At 39.9% G+C, this 18,217-nt stretch overlaps 2 protein-coding genes across 4 annotated transcripts in view; both read left to right on the forward strand.

The window, feature by feature from the left end:
* CAMLG (calcium modulating ligand) lies at positions 1–7,801 on the forward strand. The gene is made up of 4 exons (XM_086411663.1): positions 1–271; positions 1,769–2,226; positions 3,860–3,925; positions 7,192–7,801. Exons 1-4 carry the CDS (start codon positions 109–111, stop codon positions 7,381–7,383), a joined length of 879 nt encoding a protein of 292 aa, XP_086267789.1. The 5' UTR covers positions 1–108; the 3' UTR covers positions 7,384–7,801.
* A 6,464-nt stretch (positions 7,802–14,265) lies between these two features.
* DDX46 (DEAD-box helicase 46) overlaps positions 14,266–18,217 on the forward strand; it is a 52,326-nt gene continuing 48,374 nt past the window's right edge. For all 3 annotated transcript variants that reach the window (XR_015167412.1, XM_086411615.1, XM_086411616.1), the window contains exons 1-2: positions 14,266–14,446; positions 16,618–16,806. Coding sequence is in view for 2 of the 3 variants with exons in the window: in XM_086411615.1 (XP_086267741.1) it covers positions 14,430–14,446; positions 16,618–16,806 (206 nt within the window). In the remaining variant the exon portion in view is untranslated. The remainder of the gene's footprint in view (positions 14,447–16,617; positions 16,807–18,217) is intronic.

Here is an 18,217-nt window from a genome sequence, read left to right on the forward strand (position 1 = left end):
GGGTCCACAGCGGTAGGGGCACGCGCGGCCTGCGGCCCAGTCTGAAGTCTTGGGCGCCGCGGCTGCCGCTCACGTCATTGTCACTACTCCTGGACAGTGGAGGGGAAGATGGAGCCGGTGACCGACAGCGGGGACCGGCCGGGGGCCCCGGCTGCCTCAGGCCTGTCGGCTTCCCAGCGTCGGGCGGAGCTGCGGCGGCGAAAGCTGCTCATGAACTCGGAACAGCGCATCAACCGGATCATGGGCTTTCACAGGCCGGGGAGCGGCGCGGGTGAGAACCTCCGTTCCCCATAGTTTCCTGTCATCCCTTTTGAGTCTTGGGGATCATTCTTCCTTTCCCTCCTCCACCCCTAGACTTTTCTGACCAAGCCCTGCTCTGTGACCTCTCCTCGGACCCCGCCCCTTTGATGAGGTCCCAGGTTCTCACTTCTTCACCGCAGGAAGTTTCTCGTTTTTCTCAGTTTTCCGCCGCAAACTGCAATGCTCTCGATCCTGAGACCCTCTGCCGTGGTATACCCTATGCGCACTAACTCTGAGGCGGCCCCAACACCACCCCCCCGTCACCCCCTCGCCTCTCTTGAAGGGCGCACATTTTATTCCCAGACTGCTCTACCTACCGTGCCCGTCAGGAAGATTGCCTGCCTTTCTTCCCCTTGTAAATGCTTTCCCTTCCAGTGCCTTCCCTAGCGTCTGCCTTCTTTTTGTTCTCTCGGCCCCCATGAGCTTGTCTTTAATTGAACTGCCCCTCTAGTTCGTCCGACGTGAATCACGGCCCCATATCCTGGTGTCTGTGCGGTGCCCTCGACACCGTCATCTGCAGGCCTTCTTAAACAAGTGATAAAAATTGGAGCGACCATTCTTTAGAGACCCAACAAGGGAAACATGCCCATCTGAGGCCTTATCTCGTAATGTGCAGAGATTGATAGGAATGATGTCAGAAACTGCCTTCAACACTGAAAGGAGTTCCTCATTTCTCCCCCAGTGACATGTACAATGGGTTTCTTAAAAAAAAAATTTTTCCCCCCTGTATTTACTGTACACTCTTAAATTTCTATTTAGTGTTGCCTCTAATATTTGGCCTTCAGTCACTGGCTGCAAGTTCCTTAGATCCTTGTGACTTTTGCTCTGTGGGGCTTTAGCTATAACTGAATTTTTAAACAGTTAACAGATTTGCCACTGAAAACTGCAAAGAGAGGTAAGAGCCGTATTTCAAATTCTAGAACAATTGTTAGGAGACACATTTTCTCCTTTAATGGTTAATAGCAGAATATTCTTTCCCAAAGCATTTTCTTTGTTCTTTTGCTTTGAGATTTTTATTTAATCTGTCATTAAAGGTTCCCCCCAACCTTTGTTTTGTTTTAAACCGGAATAGCATCCTAAAAGTGCTGAAGTACCTTCTAATGTCTCCTAGATGACAGTAGAAGGGTTACGCAAACCGGTAGGATGTGCCACACCCTATGCTGATCGGATTCTGGATTCAGAAATGTAATATTAAAAATAGTGGTTTTAGAAAATCTCCGTTCCTAACTCTTTCCCAACTTGTCTATTAGCTTTATCTTCTGTCCCCAAAGTTTGGGTTATATCCTCTGAAAGAATACTCTCTGACATTTTGTTTGTGTGTGTAGAGGAAGGAATTTGTTTCTTTATGAAGGATCAGTATTAATTCAGAGGCTGCCAAATTTTAGCTCTAGTGGCATATTTTTAAATATTAACAAGAAAGATGTTGTCCAGTATGTAATACTTAAGGCTTCTAAATTTCTTTTCTCAGAAGAAGAAAGTCAAACAAAATCAAAACAGCAGGACATTGATAAACTGAACTCCCTCACCATTCCTTCGGTTTCAAAGCGAGTAGTGCTGGGTGATTCAGTCAGTACAGGACCGTCTGACCAGAGTGGAGTGGCCGAGGTAAAGGGGACTCAGCTGGGAGACAAACTGGACTCCTTCATTAAACCTTCTGAGTGCAGTAATGATATAAGCCTTGAGCTCCGGCAGCGGAACAGAGGGGACCTGACAGCCGACTCTGTCCAGAGGGGTTCTCGCCACGGCCTGGAACAGTACCTCTCCAGATTTGAAGAAGCAATGAAGCTAAGGAAACAGCTGATTAGTGAAAAGCCCAGTCAAGAAGATGGAAATACAACAGAAGAATTTGACTCTTTTCGAATATTTAGATTGGTGGGCTGTGCTCTTCTTGCCTTTGGAGTTAGAGCTTTTGTTTGCAAATATTTGGTAAGAAACAGTGGAAAATGAAAATTGGTTATAGTGATGAGTGCTTTTAATCCATAAGATTCATTTCTAATATGAATGTAATATTTGTGATCCATGTGACTGTTTGGAGATGTGTTATAAACTGCTGTTTGCCTTAGGTACAGAATGAAGTGTTCCAGTTAAATACAGAGCCTGATGATAATGCTAAAATTTTCTTGTATGCCAAGTACCATTCTAAGTGCTTTACATACATTAATTTGTTTAACCTCATCCTTATGAGCCAGGTATCTTTTGAATCTGTTTTGTAGATGAGGGAATGAAGACTCAGGTGAAATCATTTGTCCAGGGTTACATTACAACTGGGATTGTGACAACTGGGATTAAACCCAGGCAGTTTCATTCCAAAACCAGAGGGTAAATTACCTACACATCCTATATATTAATTACCGCTTTTCGGATAACTTGAAATACTAAAATACAGTTTTGGTCCTGAACGTGATGTAATGTTTTTAGGGTTCAGAGGCATTCAGCATTTTATAATGTTGTACTGTTACCATAACCGCAGTCCATCACGTACCCTCAGATGCCAGTGGCTGTTCTGAAAGGTAGGATGTGTTTTACTGTTTACAGTATGTGAAGAAAAGAAAAAGCACAACTTATATTCAGTGTCTTGGTCTTTGAGGTGTTTCCATGCAGTAGACATTTTAAGAAAACCTACCAAGTACCAGGCACATAAATAAACTTTCAGATAATTAAGGTTAATGTTATTAAGCAAAAAAGTCTTTAAAAGTCTCTCTTTATGCCAGTTTTTTCTTAAAGAGAATTCTGTTGAACAGATTTTTTTTTTCTGATGATAAATTTTCATTGTAGCTTTCAGTATTTAGTGAGATGCAGAGCTGCTTTTTTTCTTTTTTATCTAAAGGCCTCTGCACTTCCATGTTTTTTAAAATTATGTCCTATTTTTGTGCCTCATTTTGTTTGAGGTTTTTTGGGTTTCTGGACTTTTTTCTTGCTGTCGGATTTTCAGCTGTTAATCACTGCTCTTACTATGCTTCCATTTAGTAATGCTTGCTCCTTTACTCCCTTCATGATATTTTAGTTTTAGAAATAAATGTAACTGAAGTATTATTTTGATATTTTCTGTTTTATTGTGTGAGAAGCGAGATAACCAAGCTATTTTATCTGTAATACAAACACCTCATTATTTGAGGGCCAGAAATGAATTCGTTTCTTGCCCCAAAGTGTGACTGAGGTATGTATGGCATCTGTTGCGAGTATTGAGCCTTTTAGATGTGCTTTCAAATTGTCAGGTAAATACCTCTAGATGAGAGGGATGTTTCTGCATGATGCATTATACATCAGTGGCCACCAAACACTTTAAATTACTTAAAAGGTCAATTTTTGAGAGAGAGGCATTTTGGGGAATATTGAAGGAGTATCCTCCCTCATAAAACATGAGAAACATGCTTTATGTTAAGGAAATCACACCTCTGTATTTGTCACCGTTTTGCAGAAACAAGACTGCTTTCAGCCACTAAAATTAAATTTTTATTACAGTTTTTTTGCTTGGAATTTTATCACTGCTGTTAGTCTGATTTATTGTGATTTGAATGATTATGTTGGAAATATGTAACTTTATCTTCTATCTTCACAGTCCATATTTGCTCCATTTCTTACTTTACAACTTGCATACATGGGACTATACAAATATTTTCCCAAGGTAAATTAATTTTTTTTCTAAATTGGGTGATATATTTAGATTGATTAATGACTAGATGATTTTAAGAACTTTTAAAAAAGTATTTATACTTATGGTTTAAATCAGTGCTATTCAGATTTGTTTGGCTCACCACTGTGGATCTTCAAACTATTTGTTTCTGTTTGTACCAAGTTCAGTTCCAAAAGTAATTAGAAACTTTTATAGCAATTTGGCATTACTGTAACATTTTTATTGTATTTTACAAAAAATGTTAGTCCACGATGGACTGGGGGGAAAGCCTCATTACAGAGTTTGAATAGTACTTGTCTAAGAAAGTGTTTAACTTAATTACTTAGTAAATTTAGTAATACATTTTGTTTCTAATAGCGGAAGTTAATTTAAAAATGGCTTCAGTTATCTTCAGTTAGTGTGGTCCTTTCTGAGCACTTAATAACAGTGCACTTTATCTTTAATGCCAAGGGTCTGATAACTTGCAAAACACACTTGGCCATACTTAGCAGAATTATGAGGAGTATCAGTGTGGACCTGGTCTACTTGACTATAGTTATACTATGGGACTTGGCTTGCCAGTAAGATAAGCTTATTTGAGTAATTGTGTTTTGTGTGAGATTTTTGCTAAAAAATGGCTACTTGACTGTTTGCTTGAAGTGAAGTGAAGTGAAGTCGCTCAGTCATGTCCGACTCTTTGCGACCCCATGGACTGTAGCCTACCAGATGCCTCCGTCCCTGGGATTTTCCAGGCAAGAATACTGGAGTGGGTTGCCGTTTCCTTCTCCAGGAGATCTTCCCAACCCAGGGATTGAACCCGGATCTCCCGCATTGCAGGCAGACGCTTTACCATCTGAGCTGCAATGCACTGATAGACCTCATGTGTGTGTTTAATAGATCTGAAGCATATTTTTGAGGGGTCATGTAGTCAAATACTCAAAGTAAGAGTAAAGAAGGACAAGTAATTTCGTTTTTTAATTGAAATGTTTTTATGATATAAATATATATATATTTATTGATCCTTTCCAAGAATGTAGTTTTAATTCAAACATTTGTTTAAACGTTTGCTCTTGAAACATTGATTTTAGTTTTCCAGTAGCACAAGTTTGGAAGCAACCTAAATGTCTACTAATAAGTGACTCGTTTAAAAAAATTATGGTGTATCCATTCAGAATGATAAAGGTCTCCATGTGCTGATAATGGTAGCCTGTCAAGAAATACTAAGATAAAAATATAGACCAGCATCTATAGTATACTCCTTTTTTTGTAAAAAGGAGGAAAATTATATGTATTTGATTTTGCTTGTATATGTGTAAAGAAACTCTGGAAGAATATTACATGAAATTATTAGCAGTGGTTATTTATGATAGAGTGTGTATTGGTTACTAGTGAAATGGGTGAGTGAAAAGGGAAATTACTGTACAATATTCTTTTAACAAAACATTTTGCTGTAACAGGTCTCAACAGAAAAATTGAAAGAATTATGCAGTTAACACCCATTTAGTTACCACCTAGATTCTGTAATGAAAATTTCATTGTATTTATCATATATTTACTCAGTTTTCTACACATCTGCAATGCATCACTTTTTAAAAATACATCTTTCTTTTTTTGGTGCATTATAAAGTATGTTGTAGATGAAGACATCAGCATATTTTTGCATTACACATTTCAGCTTACATATCAACGAAAATTCAGTGTTTCTTTATGGTTCTTTTTCTTTGTTTTGAGGTAAATTTTTCATACATTGAAATGCTCAAGTCTTTATTATACCTTTAATGAGTTTTGACAACCTGTGAAACCCAAATCCTTTCAAGATTTAGAACATTACTGTCAGGAAGTTCCACCATGCTCTTTTCTAGGCAGTCCCAGCCCCCGTACCATGAAGGTCTGATTTTCTTTTACCTACCATAGATTAATTTTAGCTGTTTTAGCACTTAATATAAATGGGATTGTTCAGTACATACTTCTTCATGCAAGGCTTCTTTCATTCTACATTGTATTTTTGAGATTCATCCATATTGTTGAGTGCATCAGTAGAATCATTGTCTTTTTTTTTCTGAGTAATACTCCATTGACTGAGTATATCCACTTATTTATCTAATTTTCCATTGATGGGCATGACTAAAGAAACCTAAGAACTTTCTTGAGTGAGTTTTTTGTGGACATAAGTTTTGATTTCCCGTGGATAACTACAGCTTTTTATATTAAAAAATTTTTTGCAATAAAAAATTTTTATTGGATTGGATTTGGTGATACCGAATCATTAAATGAAAATTCAGCCTTGAATCTCTTAAAGAATGAGACTAGAAAATTATACTAGGAAATAAATGTTTAATGAATAAATGTTTGTATCTTATTGCATAGGCTCCTCATGACTCAAGTGGTAAAGAATCTGCCTGCAGTGCAGGAGACACAGGAGATGAGGGTTCGATCCCTGGTTTGGAAAGATCCTTAGAGAAGGAAATGGCAACCCACTCCAGTATTCTTGCCTGGAAAGTCCCATAGACAGAGGACCCTGATGGGCTACAGTCCCTAGGGTCACAGAGTTGGATATGACTAAGCTTGTGCGCACATGCGCGCACACATCCTATTACATATGAAATCGAATGTGAATTCTTTGCATGGCACTTAGGCTTGACTCTACAGAATGTTCCTTTGATTCTGTTACAAATGATTGACTGTCCTCCAGAACATCTATCAGTTTTCTGACTTTTGTTGTCATGAGACTTAACCCTACAATAGGATTTATCCACTCACTTCTGCTCCTGTAAATCTTGCTCATTCTCAAATGTCTGTTTTGTTTTGTTTTGTTTTCTTTAATTTGAAGTCCTGCTTTTTAATTCTACTTCCTCCAGAAATCCTTCTCTATGCTTTATTTGTACATAAAATACTGAAGTAATTTCTATCTCCTTTGAGCCACTATAGCACACATTATCCATGCAAGTATTTATATTCTGTCTGGGAATGCTTTCCTGTTTTTGTCTTAAACTTTTGTATATATCTTAAATTATTATTTATATCCTAATCTCCAATATAGGAGGTTTTTTTAAACTTTTGATAGCAAGAATAGTGTCTTTTCCTTATTGCTGAGCAGTTTGTTCCTTTACATATTATATGATCAGTAAATGTTTGTTAATATATTGTTGATTGATGTCTTAAAACTTCATTAGCGGTTTTGAAATCAGTTAGGCAAAAATAACAGCACTGATGTTTTTTATAGAGCTTAAGTAGTCTTCTGAAAGCTGTAATATTTATTTAAGTCTTTCTCTATGCAGAGTGAAAAGAAGATAAAGACAACAGTACTAACAGCTGCACTTCTATTATCTGGAATTCCTGCCGAAGTGATAAATCGATCAATGGATACTTACAGCAAAATGGGCGAAGTTTTCACAGATCTCTGTGTCTACTTTTTTACTTTTATCTTTTGTCATGAACTGCTTGATTATTGGGGCTCTGAGGTACCATGACGCCTGCAGAACTCAGGAAGAAAAGCTTACAGAAAATAATTTCTATATTGCAGTGTCTTTAAAGGAAGAATATTGGTTTACACCTTCATGTAATTCTTTTACTTCTTGGATTTGTAAAACCATTTGATTAGGAATGGAATGAGTGGTTACCTGACTAGAAAGGATTGAGTTTGTATTAATACTGATGCGATGATTAGAATACCAGTGTCAGTAATTGATTTTTCTTGTTTGATTAGAATTCCTAGTCTACACTTTTTCCTAACTTCTTGGATTTGTGATTTATCTTTTGGGAGCTGAGCTTGTGCTTAAGAGGGCAGATGAATGTGGTCTCAGCCGGTCCCAAGAACTGCTTCTTGTATTTGTATTGTTCTGTCCTAAGAAATGGAGCCATCTTAAAAATAAAATGGAAGAACTCAAATTGTCTGTTTAGTTTGAACGTTTTAACTTCTAAGGGCTGCATAAGGTAACCATGTTGAGTCAGTATTTTCATTTTTATTCCAGCACAAATATTTAATGGAGGAAATGATTAAGATTCATACATGTGAAATTAATAGGTATTTATGAAATCTTTCCAAAAATTTTTGTTAGCAAACTTCAAAATTGGAAATTTTTACTTTTGAGTTTTCGATTTTCAGAAGTTTTTTTTTTTTTAACCAGTAGTATAGAATGAGGATGAGATGGCTGGATGGCATCACTGACTCGATGGACGTGGGTCTGAGTGAACTCCGGAAGTTGGTGATGGACAGGGAGGCCTGGCGTGCTGCGATTCATGGGGTCGCAAAGAGTCGGACACAACTGAGCGACTGATCTGATCTGATCTGATAGAATGGTTAGACATAAAAATGGGCTTTGAAAAATTTACTTAGGAATGTAACCCAATAGGAATACATCCTTTTTTAACTAAGTTAACACTGTCATTGGAGAAGGCAATGGCACCCCACTCCAGTACTCTTGCCGGGAAAATCTCATGGACAGAGGAGCCTGATAGGCTGCAGTCCATGGGGTCGCTAAGAGTCGGACATGACTAAGCGACTTCACTTTCACTTTTCACTTTCATGCATTGGAAAAGGAAATGGCAACCCACTCCAGTGTTCTTGCCTGGAGAATCCCAGGGACGGGGGAGCCTGGTGGGCTGCCGTCTGTGGAGTTGCACAGAGTCGGACACGACTGAAGCGACTTAGCAACAGCAACAGCAACACTGTCATATTTGGAAGGTTTGTCTTAAAAGAGTATAAAGCATAACTAATGTCATTTGTTATTACATTTCTCTAGTTTTTTTTTTTTTCATTTCTGTAGTTTTTTGTATGATCTGTTTAATTCTTGTGATATTAAAAACACATGCTTTTTTTTTTTTATTACGAAGCCTTTTTTATTTTGAACCACAATAATGGACAATAAGTATAGCATTTTAAGTCTATTCCTCTGACTCAGAGTAAGATTACAAGCACACATTTTCCCCTAAGTCCATAGAAATCTAATATCTAGAGGATTAGATAGCATTCTTGAATTTGTCACTCTCTCCCCAGGCCCTGGGAAGACATTTGGGTTTTTGATTACATGTTTTATTTCTTCCATTTCGTCACTTGACATATGCACAGTTTTTGTATTTGTAGATCATTATCAAATGTATTTCAAAGAGAAGACATGAGTTTGCTTAGGTGTGTTGACTTGTATCAAATGGAGATGGAAGTTTATTAGTGTTTGGGATAATTAAGAATCTTTTTACTTAGAAATTTCAGGGATCTGATATGGTTATACTAGATTGACAAGAATGGTTGTTGAAAGGTGACGTCTTTGACCAGTAGCTTTTTAGTCTTATTAGTTGTATAAATGGACATGTGGACACAAAATTGGTACTAAAAATGAGAGTTATGAGATTCAGGCCTAGGGTAATTAAAATCAAAATCTGCTTTGGAAGCCAGGTCAGTTTGTTAAATAAGTGATGTATTGGGGACATAGTGGAGTATAATTACTTCTTTCATCTCTGCTAATAGGTAAAGGTAACTTCTTCAAGGACATAGAAATTCTGTAAACTTGCCATGCATATGCTGTGGCATAAAAAGCCAGTTAGAATTGTCATGTGAATGTAATCTCTTAAAAGGGAGTTAGAAATGAAGTATCTGGGAAAGGGCTCTGGCCTGGGTATCAGATACCTGAGTTCTGGTTCCAGTTCAGATTCCAAAAAGATTAATGATCTGGGATTGAATTTGTTTCCCACGTCTCAGTGGCCTCACTTGAGAAATTTGAGAAAGTGACTTAAAGAATCTGTTCAAACTTTATCATTAAGTTCTTCATAGCCTCATCCAGTTCCCTGGCTTCAGATACCAGGTACAGAAGCATCTTGAATTAGGGTGGTTTGACTTAGAATTTTTTGACTTTATGATGGTGTGAAAGTGACAAATTTTTAGAAACCATACTTCAAATTTTGAATCTTGATCTCTTCCTGGGCTAGCCATCTGCGGTATACTGCTCTCTGGTGATGCTGGGCAGTGGCAGAGAGCTGCAGCTCCCTGTCTGCCACTCCACGATGATCCACTTAAAAGTTTTATTCCCATAAGCCATTCTGCTTTTAACTTTGTTCATTTCAGTCACTCAGTCATGTCTGACTCCTTGCAACCCCATGGACTGCAGCATGCTAGGCTTCCCTGTCCATTACCAACTCCCAGAGTTTGCTCAAACACATGTCCATTGAGTCGGTGATGCCATCCAATGATCTCATCCTCTGTCATCCCCTTCTCCTGCCTTCAATCTTTCCCAACATCAGGGTCTTTTCAAATGAGTCAGTTCTTCACATCAGGTGGCCAGAATATTGGAGCTTCAGCTTCAGCATCAGTCTTTCCAATGAATATTCAGAAACGATTTCCTTTAGGATTGACTGGTTTGATGTTGCAGTCCAAGGGACTCTCAAGAGTTCTCCAACACCACAGTTCAAAAGCATCAATTCTTCAGCACTCAGCTTTCTCTATGGTCCAGCTCTCACATCCATACATTACTACTGGAAAAACCATAACTTCGACTAGATGGACTTTTGTTGACAAAGTAATGTGTCTGCTTTTTAATATTCTGCCTATGTTGGTCATAGCTTTTCTTCCAGGGAGCAAGCGTCTTAATTACATGGCTGCAGTCACCATCTGCAGTGATTTTGGAGCCCAAGAAAATAAAGTCTGACACTGTTTCCATTGTTTCCCCATCTATTTGCCATGAAGTGATGGGACCGGATGCTATTATCTTATAGTTTTTTGAATGTTGAGTTTTAAGCCAACTTTTTCATTCTCCTTTTTCATCAAGAGGCCCTTCAGTTCCTTTTTGCTTTCTGCCTTAAGGGTGGTGTCATCTGCATGTCTGAGGTTATTGATGTTTCTCATGGCAGTTTTGATTCCAGCTTGTGCTTCATCCAGTCCGGCACTTTGCATGATGTACTCTGCATATAGGTTAAATAAGCAGGGTGAGATTGGATTAAAGATTTACTGAGCATGGCCCTGCCCATCAGAACAAGACCCAGTTTTCCCCACAGTCAGTCTGTCCCATCAGGAAGCTTCCATAAGCCACTTATCCTTATTCATCGGAGGGCAGACAGAATGAAAACCACTATCACAGAAAACTAACCAGATTGATCACATGGACCACAGCCTTGTCTAACTCAATGAAACTATGAGCCATGCTGTATAGGGCCACCAAAGATGGACAGGTCATGGTAGGTTCTGACAAAATCTTGTCCTCTGAAGAAGGGAATGGCAAACCACTTGTGTATTCTTGCCTTGAGACCCCCATGAACAGTATGAAAAGGCAAAAATATAGGACACTGAAAGATGAACTCCCCAGGTCAGTAGGTGCCCAATATGCTACGGGAGAAGAGTGGAGAAATAACTCCGGAAAGAATGAAGAGACGGAACCAAAGTGAAAACAGCGCCCAGTTGTGACTGGTGATGGAAGTAAAGTCTGATGCTGTAAAATACAATATTGCATAGGAACCTGGAATGTTAGTTCCATGAGTCAAGGTAAATTGGAAGTGGTCAAACAGGAGATAGCAAGAGTGAACACTGACATTTTAGGAATCAATGAACTAAAATCGACTGAAATGTGAATTTAATTTAGATAACCATTATATCTACTACTGTGAGTAAGAATCCCTTAGAATAAGTGGAGTAGCCCTCCTAGTCAACAAGAGTCTGAAATGCAGTACTTGGGTGCAATCTCAAAAATGACAGAATGATCTCTGTTTTCAAGGCAAATCATTCAATATCACAGTAATCTATTCCCCAACATCTAATAAGAAGCTGAAGTTGAATGGTTCTATGATGACCTACAATACCTTCTAGAACTTTCAGTACAGTACTCAATAAATTACATGATAGTCAACACTTTATTGTAGAGTTTATCTTAGATGATTTTGCCCAACTGTAGGCTAATGTGTGAGTTCTGAGCACATTTAAGGTTGCCTAGGTAGGCTGAGATGATGGGTAGGTTAGGTATATTAAATGTATTTAACACTTAAAACAGTATTTTAAACTTCAGTTCAGTCACTAAACTTAACTATGGGTTTATCAGGATGCAACCCCACCCTCAGTCAAGGAAGATCTGTATTATACATTCTATAAAGTATGATCCCTATCCAATCTCATTCTTTGAACTCCAAACTCACACATTCGCTTTCAGCCATTATCACCTTCTGGATACCTAGTAGACAGAAACACTGATTTTTCTCTCCTTTTCCCACCAAATCTGCTGTGTCCAGGCCTTTTTCATCTCCACAAATTTACCGCAATCCACAGTAGCTCTGTTCAAAACCTAGGAGTCATCTTTATTCCTCCCCTTACCAGTGCATCTCACATCCTTTTTATCAATTAGTGTTTGGAAAGCTGCCTGGGGAATACATCCAGAATCTGACCACTTTTCATTGTTCCACAGTTTACATCTTTAGTAGTTTATTTCTTTTAGACTGAAACACACTCCTTAACCTTCAGGCCACATACAAGCAATTTACAGTGGCTCTGATACTTGACTCCTTGATGTCCATTCTGTCCCATACTGGCTCAGGCTCTCCTTATCCTTGGCGTGGACTGCACTGCTGCCGCAAGTGGTCAGTAAATCACAGATGAAGGGCAGAAGCCTGTCTTGGAGTCTTAACTTCTTGATTTCATTTTCTAAAAATTCAAATTTATTGAGGTAAGATTTACATACAGTAAAACACACCAATTTCAAGCATATAGTTCAGGGAATTTCTTGGCCATCCAGTGGTTAGAACTTTGTGCTTCCACTGCAGGGGATTCAGATTGATCCCTGGTTGGGAACTAAGATGTCCCACAGGCTGTGGCATGGCCAAAAAAAAAGCATAAAGTGTACAGTTCAATGAATTTTGACATACATCCATGCAATGATTGCCACAGTGAAGAAATGGAACTTGACTGTCATCCTTACGTGCAAGAACATAAAACAGTACAGAGACATGTAAAGTAAATGAGAGCCTGTCCCCAACTCCTTTATAGATTTCTGCTAAAACAACTCAATATTTCAGTGAGTTCAATAGGTGAGTCATTCTCCACCTTGATTGGATTGTACTTCAGAAGTACCTGAGAAGCTTGAAAATTCCCGATGCATAGGAGGGACTCCAATGCATCCAAAGAATGTCTGGAGGTTGTAAAGACCTCACCAGACCTACTCCCATAATTTACATTTTAAGATAACAGAATTAGCCAGAAGGTTTAATCCAGAGACTGTCCTCAGGCAGGATACATTATTGTTATATAATCCTAAGGAATGTAGAGAAGGGAAAAAAGTTTGTCCTTTCTTCCTCCTTGAGAATTCCAGACCCCTCTCTCCTTGGGGACCCCTAGACTCCTTATCAACCTGCCTAGGAAATGACTTTCTCATTATCAGAATGGAACACATGCATCCGCATGCACATATTTAAGCTCCCAAGTGCAGACAATGTTAAGAACCATGATAATCTTTGTGTGTGTGTGTGTGTGTGTGTGTGTGTGTGTGTGTGTTTGTGGCTCCTTGTGGCATGTGGGACCTTAGTTCCCTGACCAGGGATCCCAACCTGGACCCCTGAATTGGAAGCATTGGAATGCTGCCAAGAGAGCCATTATAATCTTGTGTACAGATGTTTAGCTCTTCCTCCTCTTCAAGGAGTTAAGTTCTTCTCAGTCTTCAAATCTTACTTCAAAGGTCACTTCCTCAGGGAAATCTTTTTCTGAATTCTGCTCCTATGGTAGAATCTCTTTCCTGTTGCAAAACTTCTGCAAGTGTTTGTATTAATGTCTATGTATGCCACTGGGCTTCCCTGGTGGCTCAGACAGTAAAGAATCTGCCTGCAATGCAGGAGACCCGGGTTCCATCCCTGGGATGGGAAGATCCCCAGGAGAAGGAAATGGCAACCCACTCTAGTATTCTTGCCTGAGAAATCCCACAGACAGAGGAGCCTGGCGGGCTACAGTCCCTTGGGTCGCAAAGAGTCAGACAGGACTGAACAACTTTCACTTCATGTCTGCCACTACACTGAAAGCTCATTGGAATCTAGAACATGCCTGACACGTAACAATATGTATAAATGAATATATAAATGAGAGTGAATTGAAATGTTTGTAGCATCTCTTAGCTCAGTTTAAGGCAGATATCAGTGTACGTCCTGGGACAGCTCAGGGATATTTATGGCGCTTCAGTGCTGCTTGTGAGAAAGACCCTCCCAGGGTCTGCAAGGTTGAGGCATTGCCCACTACCGCACCGAGACCGGCGAGTTGCGGTGACTGTGCAGGGAAAACGGCGGAGGCAATCGCTTTTCGCGCAGCCGGTGCTGTGCGGCCTCCAGGCTATAGGAGGAGCTGTGGAGCGACAACCACTTCCGGCCCGCTTTTTCCTTCCTGCGGCTGGCGCCAGCACGTCTTGTTTTCGTTGGCTGCGTTCGGATGGCGGCTGCCACTGTGGCTGCGGCCGCTTCTTAGTGGTACCCCTTTCCCGGCGTGCCGAGGGCGGTGCGTTCTCCTAATCTGTCCGGATCTCGTGCGCGTGGTTCCGAAGGGCGCCGGTTTCCCACAGCAGGCGGTATGGGCAGGGAGTCACGGTAAGGCGGAGCGCCGACCGCCGAGCGGCTTCTTTGCGGGGAACAGGCGGGAGTCGAGGTGGCCTCGGGGCCCGGCCTGGCTAAGCGGCCCCACGTGTGGCCAGCGCTGCCCGCGGCTGCTGGAGGGGCTGGGAGACCTCTGCTGAGGGAGTGGCTGTACTTGGGTGAGCGGTAGGCACAGGGTTCCCCTGCTCTGCCATCGGCCGGTTCGAGCCCCTGGAGCGGGAACTTGTAAGAGATCTCCAGGACTTCTAAGAGATCCCGCCATTTCCGCAGAGCTTACCAGGATCTCCTCATTCAATGGCGATCCCAAGTGAATTTCTCACCACTTCGTGTTTGGACCATATCTTTGGTCCCTAACGCTACTTTAGTTCTTTGTGAGCGCGGGATATTTTCTTAAGTTAATTGAAAGGAGCGTGTGGTCAAACATTTTTACAACACCCATAACTTTGTACATGACTAGGCTTTTATTTGCCTGGAAAATCCCATGGACGGAGGAGCCTGGTAGGCTGCAGTCCATGGGGTCGCTAAGAGTCGGAAACGACTGAGCGACTTCACTTTCGCTTTTTACTTTCATGCATTGGAGAAGGAAATGGCAACCCACTCCAGTGTTCTTGCCTGGAGAATCCCAGGGACGGGGTAGCCTGGTGGGTTGCTGTCTGTGGGGTCGCACAGAGTCGGACACAACTGAAGCGACTTAGCAGCAGCAGCAGCAGGCTTTTATTGGGCTACAATAAATGCTTGTGACATGGACATTTACTTTGTAAATAGATCTCAGATTTATTTGTTTTTTATCCTTTTAAAACTGAGAATTGGGAGCTCTTACTAGAACTCTCTTCAAAAACAGTTTATATTGTTCCCTGGCTTGGGATCTTGAGATTTTTATCTTTAATGTACAAATTTGGTTAATATTTAGCGGTTACTGAAAGATAATTTATATGTAGGGTGATAAATAATAAGTAAGGTAGTAGTAGTTTACTGAGGTATAATTAACTTTCAGGGAAATGGGCAACGCTTAAGGGTAGAGCTTGATAAAATTTAATAAATCTATAAAGTTTATTCGTTTAACTGGATAAAGAGTATTTCCATAACTACGGAAAATTTCTTTGAAAGTCTTTGAAATCTCCGTGGAAGCGTTGGTATTTGTCTGGCCACCTAGGCGGGAGACCTGGAAGTGATATTTACTTGACTCCTCCTCCTCCTCTCAATGTTTACATCCAGTTAGATTCTGCACTCTGTTGCCATTCCTGCTTTCCCTGACTTAATTCAGGCCTTAATCATACATTGCTCAGACTGCTACACCTCCGTCAAGTTGATTAGCTTCCTCTGATCTTGCTCTTCTAATTGATTCCACACCGCAGCCAGAATGATACTTCTGAAATAAACATAAGGTTATGTCATTTCCATGCTCTCATGTCCATTAGTTCTTACTGCTTTCAAGATGAACCCTTAGGGCCCTTCCCAAGAAGGTCCCTTCCATCCCTTAGGCCTTCTTCCCGACCGCTCTGCCTCATGACTTGTGCAGGAGGTTTGCTGTTGTACTTGACATTTAATTAGTCATTGAAATACCCAATACCCAGCTTTTGATACTTGTCAACAACTCTACACCTGACATTCTGACCCAAGCCACCAGTGTTTCTTACTTGCTTGGTTGCTATTTACCTATTTTCCCTGCTTCTGCCCTCGCCTTTCTTTGGTTTGTTTTCTCCTTAGCAGCCAGAGTAATGTTTTAAAAATAGTAATGCTTAAAATCTTCCAATAGCCTTCTCAAAGGAAAAAAAAAGACTATCCTGATAACTGCCCATAAAACTCTCCACATTTGGCTACCATGCTCCTCTCAGCTGTTTTTCTCCATAGTTCCAAATGACATTGTATTGACTCTTTTTTTTTAACTTGTCTTCTCTTCCTTTAGCAGCACAAAGCTGCTTGAGCCTCAAAAGCAGGAACTTGGTCTCTTTTGCTTACTGTTCTTGGTTCTCTAACAGTGTTTCCTCTCTACATCTGCTGAAGCGGAAGAGTTCACGCTTTCCCTCTAGTTTTAAAAGAGTTGATGTGTAAAAAGTCCTTTCAGTGTTTATCTGCTGAGACTTTTAGGGAAAATAATAAAATAAATAAAATGTAATAGAAGCTAAGTGTGTTTGCTAAGCTTAATCTTTAACTTAATATTCTAGCCACTATCGAAAGCGATCAGCATCACGGGGACGCTCTGGAAGTCGATCTAGAAGTCGTTCACCCTCAGACAAAAGAAGTAAACGTGGAGATGATAGACGGTCTAGAAGCAGGGATAGAGACAGGAGGAGAGAGAGGTCTCGTAGCAGGGATAAAAGAAGATCTCGGTCGAGAGACAGGAAGCGTCTGAGGTAAGACGGTGATCTCCAAAGAACTCTTGATAAATTGGGCTTTTCCCTTTAATTGGTGGTAGAATTTAGTGATCTGTTTGCTGCTGTTTTAATCCCAGCTGATTTGATTAGGTACATAAGTGATTTGCCTAGAACAAAACCTTTCAAACAATATTTTTTCCCCTTTTCTACTGTTAAACGGTATTTTAAGTTTGTAAACTTGAGGTGGTGTTTCTTGTAATCCAAAGAGAACTTAAAAAAAATTTTTTTTTAATTAGAGAAAAATTGCTTTACAATGTTGTGTTGGTTTCTGCTGTGCAACATCACAAAGAACTCTTAAAGCCCCCAGGAAAGGTTTAAAAAAAAGAAGTAAAAGTTGAGGTAATATGCCACTGAGGGGGTTCTAATCTAAACCTGTCCCAAGAAAGCCGATCCATGTGTTCAGAGCCACCACTAGAGCTGACTGGAGAAGGAAGAACAGAACAGGGCCATGTCCACTTCTTGTTTGAAATGATTTTAAAGAATTTTTTTAGATTTAACCAAAGAACATCCTAGTTTTTAAAAACTTGTACTTGATTAAATATTCCTTGGTACCACCCAAGGATCTGTAACTTCCCTGGTGGTGAAAAACAGTCTTTAAATAAAAATAATCTCACATGGCAAAAAAAGTTTTCTAATAAAGTTTCTCTTTAAAATAGGAAAGAAGACATGGTTATACAGGTGCTGTGAACTGATCCCAGAAAGAATTTAGAGTTTATCTTTTTGAGGTATTGGTTCTTAGGGAAAATATTCACCCGTAACAATGTGGATAGTATTAACTTACTCAGTGTTATATTATGTGGCCTCAGGAACAGTTTCATACAATACAGTCAAGTACTTATTAAGCATTGTATAAGATTTGGTCTCTTACTTTTTTTTTTTGGTCTCTTTTTGATGTGAAAATAAAATAGAAGATTTTAGAGCAACAAGGATTTTGAGATGATTTGGTGACGTCTCTGCATTATGTAGGTTGAGGAGACAGACCCAGAGAGTGACCTGCCCTGTGTGGCGCTAGCTAGGAGCAGCACCAGGACAGAAACCCTTATCTCCTAATCTTTCCACAGCCCCGTTCTGCCCATCCTTATACTGAGATTTCAGCTGTCTTTGAAATTTAGATTTTCTGCTCTAGGTCTAGATTTCGAATAGCTATTAGTACATATTTCCTCTGTTTTTCAACAAACATCATTTCGAAATTAGTATCCTCATTTTCCCCCTTGACCACTTGTAAGAATTGGCTTTACTTGTTCCCTGTTAAACTGATTTGACAGTAAATTGAAATCTGTCTTTAACAGTGGTAATAATTTAGGAGCTTCTTTCAACATGAGGCACAAACCATGATCTGAAATAGAAGTTCTACTTGGTCAAAGACTAAATGAAACGTATCCCCTTTGCA

This window comes from Bos grunniens, chromosome 7, assembly GCF_055505025.1.
Source record: "Bos grunniens cultivar Pamir isolate PY7600 chromosome 7, Bosgru_T2T1.0, whole genome shotgun sequence".
NCBI lineage: Eukaryota > Metazoa > Chordata > Mammalia > Artiodactyla > Bovidae > Bos > Bos grunniens.

What these genes read in the sequence shown, in the direction of transcription:
- CAMLG (XM_086411663.1), top strand. Translation starts at nt 109, where the DNA reads ATGGAGCCGGTGACCGACAGCGGGGACCGGCCGGGGGCCCCGGCTGCC. An exon ending in CAGGCCGGGGAGCGGCGCGG is followed by an intron (nt 272 to 1,768) that starts GTGAGAACCTCC and finishes TTCTTTTCTCAG; the next exon opens with AAGAAGAAAGTCAAACAAAA. An exon ending in CTTTTGTTTGCAAATATTTG is followed by an intron (nt 2,227 to 3,859) that starts GTAAGAAACAGT and finishes CTATCTTCACAG; the next exon opens with TCCATATTTGCTCCATTTCT.